Below are 6,000 nucleotides of genomic sequence, written 5' to 3'. Positions count from 1 at the left end.
CTCTAATTCTGGAATAACAGCCTTTGAACTAGGTGAAAGGAAATTCTATCACCTGATGGAGGAGGATATGAGAGTGAAGGGGCTGTCCTAGACCCCCTGAAATCACACACTTGCCCTGCTCTGTGCTGAAACTAGTCCTGACTTCTCAAGGAATGGCCGTTTAATAGAAAAACAAAACAAGGACCAGGCCAGACGGAGAAGACAGGAGAGAAGTCCCGCAAACAACAGGAAATACAGCTTAAGGCGGGACGGGGAGAGGAGCAAAGGAGACACCAGGCCTTTCAGTCCCAGACACAGGAGGTTCTGTGGCACAGGCCAGGACACCATCTCTCTTCCAAAGTCAAGAAGTCCAGTCCCAGCTACAACGTCAACGGAGAAACGTTCCAGCTGAGGAACACCAAAGGTTCACATCCTCAAGTTACTTACCTACCCTCCTTATGAAATTAAAGAATTTTTGTCCCTTTTGGAGGCAGGAGGGGTATGAAAGAAGAAAGGTCTTTACAAAAGTGTGAAGAAAATATTTTATTTCTTATTAAACCAGGGGACTAATGTGAAACTAGCAACAGGTATGCATGATTAAAGAAAAAAATGGCCGGTCTGGAATCCCAGCACTTTGGGAGGCTGAGGCAGGAGGATCACTTGAGCCCAGGAGTTCAAGGCAACAGTGAGATCCAGTCTCTACAAAAAAAATTAGAAATTAGCTTGGTAAGGTAGCACACACCTGTGATCCCAGCTACTCAGGAGGCTGAGGTGGGAGGATTGCTTGAGCCCAGGAGTTTGAGGCTGCAATGAGCTATGATGACACCACTGCACTCCAGCCTGGGTGAGAGGACAGAGTGAGACCTTGTCTCTGAAAAGAAAAGAATAGGCCAGGCGTGGTGGCTCATGCTTGTAATCCCAGCACTTTGGGAGGCCGAGGCAGGCGGATCACGAGGTCAGGAGTTCAAGAACAGCCTGGCCAATACAGTGAAACCCCGTCTCTACTAAAAATACAAAAACTAGCCGGGTGTGGTGGCCGGCGCCTGTAGTCCCAGCTACTCAGGAGGCTGAGGCAAGAGAATCGCTTGAACCCAGGAGGCAGAGCTCGCGGTGAGCAGAGATCGTGGCTACTGCACTCCAGCCTGGGTGACAGAGTGAGACTCTGTCTCAAAAAATAAATAAATAAATAAATAAATAAAGACAGGAGGAAGGAGGGGCCCTGCTTCAATCAGATTGGGAAGTGGCTGGGAACAGGGCAGAGTAGCGGTTCCAGAGCCAGGAGTTGCCATCAGGTAAGCATTAAACAGTGCAGCAGCAGCTCCTCACTGAGAGACCTCAAGCCAAGTCTGAAGTGACCAACAGTTACCTGTGGCCAGATGAGCACAGGATGTCAGCAATACTGTTCTTCTCACCAACGAAGGCTCCTTCCTTTCATAAAGGTTGTGCCTCAGAGACTTGTTTCCATGGAGAAGTAGCCTCACTATATTTTAAGTGGTATTGAAAGCCAAAAGTATGATTTCTGCTCCCCAAATCCGCTTGGGTAAAGTGAGGCAGGCTGGCCCACATGTATGCAAGCTCCCCGAGGCACAGGTGTGGCTCTAGGGGGTCCAGCAGGGGAAATGCCAAAGGCCTGGTCAGGTCCAGCTGAGCTTTAGGGAGGCGCCAGAGGCAGAGAACCACAGAGGACCTGCTGCCAAAGTGCTGACAGCCCAGGCGGCAGGTGCTAGTCCTGGGAAAACACGCAGCCACATGCACGACTCTCCCTAGACACAGGGAAGCAGGACACCGGAAGAAGCCCTGGGCTGCCTTCGCAGCTGGCTGTCTTTCAAGAGGAGCTGGCCCTGACAGCAGCACTAGGCGAACAGCAGGGGAGGGATGAGAGAGTGAGCACTGCCTTCAGACATAGAGCTTCTCTCAAGCTGAGAGAGCACAAGCCTGGGGAGTCCTGCTCCCAGGGGCCCCGGAGTCACAAGGCTGCTCGTGGAACAGCAGCTCTGTTCCCGGAGCAGAGAACAGGCACCGTGAGCATGAGCATGATGGTCCTGGGCCTGTCGCAAAGACAATGGGGCGTGCCAACCTTGGTGGCATCAAAGCCACGTGGGCTTGCCAGAAAAGCCAATCTCAGAGCCCTCCTCCTGGGAGACACAGACCCTGAAGGCCTGGAGTGGGTCCTGGGAAGCCATGTTCTGACTTGCAATCCAGGTGATTCCGAGGCAGGTATGTTTGAGTCTGGGGTCAGGTGGGCACGGGATAGGTGCAGGGTTCTGGGAGGGTGATCAGCAGCTGCAGAGAAGTACCTCATGAGGACTGAAGGTCCCTTTCTGTGGATGCCAGGGACAGAAAAAGGACATGGGAGGGAAGGAGGACCGCCTTCTGTGTGTGCTCCACTTGACCCTATGGGACCATCCATTTTTCTGAGCTGGCCTGACCTTGCCCTATGAAGGCATGACTGAGGCCATGCTTTGGAGGTCCTCTAATTGCTCAGGACAACTTGCATTTAGCTGCTTTTCTCCCACTTAGTGCAAAGCATTCTCCCTCTGAGTAGATAAAAACCTGCAGGGTGACTGGGCCCCAGTCTTGGTGTACTGACAGGTCTTGATCCTTAGCTCCTGGGTACTGGCTCTGGGCAAGCAGATTTAAATACATGCATTTTAATGCATGATAGGAGTTGCCCTTACTGACCCTCTCTCTAGGTGTAGACACAGAAGGTTTGGGGCACTGAGTGACAGGATTATTAACATCCAAGTTATAGTTTGTGCATGTAGTTCTGAGGGGGGTTAATATCTAAAAGGAATTAATACATTAACGAAAAAAGAAAAACACTTCACACTCCAGAACACTGCTCATGATCTCACCTGCAGGGCGCAGGCTGCAAGGTGCAGAACACCTGGGCTCACACTGTAGCCTGGAGCACCAGGCCCCCATGCCTGTCACTCTTGTCCTGGGCCTGGAATTTGGTTGTATTGATCTGTGCTGGAATTAATGGGTCAGCGGGAGGGACCTGACTCAGTAATACTTGCCATATAGAGTTCGCCCTGTCTTATTCCGAAGATAAAAAAATACATCTGTTAAACCTTATCTGTCAACAGTCCAATTCCCATGTGAGAAGTTACAGAAAGGTGCAAAGCAGCATTCCCCTCAGGAACAAAGTTGCTCAACTGGATCACAGTTTTCTTCAAAGTCTGCCTCTTGCAGATGGCCAGGCCAGGAGTCTCCAGCCAGCTTTCACCCACCCTTCAATCAACAAATCCTGAGAGCCCACTCTGGGTCAAGTATGTGCTGACCCGGGGTGGCGGGGAACAGTGTGATCATGACAGGCAAGATTCTCCCGAACTCACTCTGGGAAATGTGATCTGAAAACCTTCCTGGTTTCATTTCTTGGATTTCTCACTGAGTAGCATTTTTCCTTCTCTGAAAACTCAGACCACAGTGTTGACACAGAGAAAGCCACAACTTCAGGGCCACACTCTATTTTCATGTGGTACATGAAAGAGAGAGGTTTCTCTCTCTCTTTTACAGAAGAAGTTCAATATCCCTGTGAAGGGTAAAATCACTGCATCTCTTTTTCTGGGCCAGATAATTATCAACAATTAACAATTACGATATAGTTTGTTGGAGCATGTAGCTCCAAAGGCCAATCATACTCAAAAGGAATGAGTACCTTAGTAAAAGAGAAAATGCTGGTTACTATAAAATGATGAAAAAACTATTATTTTTAAAGGGCTTTTTGGTCTTCATTAAAAATGAAACTCCTCCCCCATATTTCAGACTTTGAATGTTCACAGGTGTCTCATGCAGTGGCTCTCCCTGGTGCCTCACCTCCGTGGTTGCTGTCACTCTGCTGCAGAGCCCTCAGTGGGGCTCTTACACAGAATATGTGTTCCGCCCATAGAACTGCCCATAGCTGGTCCAGGTGCCTCAGGTGTCCAGGCTTCCCTGAAGTCACGTCATTTTGTCAGTGCGTCTGGGCACACCTAACTGAGTCCTGAGGAAATGGATCAGCTTGGTCTCTGTGAGGAATGCTGTCCCAAGAGTTGCTCCCAGACAGAAGGCCCCCACAGCAGTGTGTGCCAGTCTGGCTGGCCAGCCCTGCTCACAGCAGAGGAGTACCTGGGGAAAGAAACCATTGTCAGTGCCCGTTCCTCAGTCTATACCTCCTTCCTCTGGGACCAGTCAGGGAAGACAGCTGTGGTTCCAGCTTCTAAGTCAGATAAAAGGCATAACAGCCATACTGCAGGTCTATTCTCTCCCCACTGGCAACATTCTCTTGTCACATCTATCAGAAGACGCTGCCCTAGAGGCCTAGGGAGGGGACAGGAGGAGGCAAACACTTGTCCAGTTGGTTCAGGCAGGGCGGAAAGGGGAGGCCTAGCGGGAGGCACAGCGGGGCAGCTGCAGAAGCATGTGGCATGATGGCTCAGGAAGTCTCACCTCTGAAACAGCAGTAACCCCACCGCTGAGGGCAAATGTCCCGAGCAGGACCGGCGATAGGTGCAGGCCAGCAAGGGGCCTGTGGAGGCTCCTTCGGTAGTAGCGGTGGATGAAGCAAAGGCTCTGTGTGATCCGAATGCCCATGTTAAAGCAGTTGGCCAAGATGAAGCCCACGCTGCCACACCAACGGGTCAAGAGATAGGATAACACCAGGAATGAGGAGGACAGGGCCAGCATCACAAAATTGTACCTGGGGAGGAGACAGGAAAAGGAGGGCAGTGGGGACCTCGCCCCGGACAAGGCTGCTCCCAAAACAGCAGCCATGAACATCAACTCATAGAAAGAACCTGAGTTCCCGGAATCCAGGTTTTCATAACATCGAATGCTACACGGAGAGCATGGGAATGTTCCTGTCCCCTTACCCTGAACAGAAAGGTAAGAAACAACTCAAGAGATGTATGTTTTTTGAAGACAATAATTAGTTAGTTAAGTGACACTTTGTGATCAAAACATAAAAACCCTGTTCAGCCCAAGTCCTCAATGTGAGATACAAGAATGTGACCCGGGTAATAATTAGACATTGGATGCTAACTCTGTGACATGCCCTGTGAGGAGTGCTGGGGACACACTGGTGAATGAACACACATGGGCCTTGCCCTGCAGAGTTTGGATTTATTTCACAGACAAGGGAAGCAGCACAGAGAAGTTGAGTAATTTGCCTCACGAGTGAGGTAACACTCAGCTGGACTTCTGACCCCTAAGCTTCAGTACCTCACACCACGGTCCTTGGGAAATGCAGCACCCAGTAACCTTGGGCAGTAGACCCCATTCAAAGCAAATGACTGGCCTCCAAAATGAAATGGAAACTGAAACCAAAGCCTGGATCACCTTTGCTATGTTCCAGACTCTCACATATCCTCACTCCCACTCTCTGTATCTCTAGAGCTCTTTGGATCCTGGCGCTTCTTGCACTTCTCTGATTTCAAAGTGGCACATCACTTAGTTATCTTCAGTTCTCCAAAAAGAAAACAGATTCTCAGCAAACACAAAATAGCTGCGATAGTCCTCCAAAAGGCTTGTACAGCCAAGAACAAAATCCCCTAGCCTCTGGTTTCCGCCTAGCACCAGGCAGGCACTCTAAGTATATAGCTGTTGAAGGAACCAAACTTTTGACATCCTCAAGCCGTGTCTGCTGGGTTAGAAAACCTCAGAGGCCACCACCCAGGTTGTGCACATGAGGGGTGGTAAGAAAGCAGAATCCCAGTGCTTTGAGAGGCTGAGGTGGTGGGAGGATTGCTTGAGGCCAGGAGTTGGAGATCAGCCTGGACAACATAGCTAGTAGACCCCTGTCTCTACAAAAACCAGTAAAAATTACCCAGGGATGGTGGCACACACCTGCAGTCCTAGCTACTCGGGAGGTTGAAGTGGGAGGATCGCTTGAGCCTAAGAGTTTCAGATCAGCCTGGGCAACATCATGAGACCCTGTCTCTACAAAAAAATTAAAAAATTAGCCGTGATACACACCTGTTGTCCCAGCTACTTGGGAGGCTGAGAGAGGAGGAAGGCTGGAGCACAGGAGTTCAAGGCTAT

General features: G+C 50.1%; 1 protein-coding gene across 4 annotated transcripts in view; it reads right to left on the bottom strand.

Annotated features, from left to right (window-relative positions):
• Window positions 1-497: 497 nt before the first annotated feature.
• RFT1 (RFT1 homolog) overlaps window positions 498-6,000 on the bottom strand; it is a 37,520-nt gene continuing 32,017 nt past the window's right edge. For 3 of the 4 annotated variants that reach the window (XM_032161287.2, XM_058442979.1, XM_058442978.1), the window contains 2 exons: window positions 4,411-4,660; window positions 2,438-4,089 (listed from right to left, as the gene is read on the bottom strand). In XM_032161287.2, coding sequence (XP_032017178.1) covers window positions 3,922-4,089; window positions 4,411-4,660 — 418 coding nt within the window. In that variant the 3' untranslated portion in view covers window positions 2,438-3,921. Of the gene's footprint in view, window positions 4,090-4,410; window positions 4,661-6,000 lie in introns of all 4 variants that reach the window. The other variant, XM_032161286.2, reaches the window with a different exon arrangement.

Source organism: Hylobates moloch, unplaced genomic scaffold, assembly GCF_009828535.3.
Source record: "Hylobates moloch isolate HMO894 unplaced genomic scaffold, HMol_V3 SCAFFOLD_8, whole genome shotgun sequence".
Classification (NCBI taxonomy): Eukaryota; Metazoa; Chordata; class Mammalia; order Primates; family Hylobatidae; genus Hylobates; species Hylobates moloch.
Note: the sequence above shows the minus strand (reverse complement) of the source record. Positions and strands in the feature narration are given on the sequence as shown.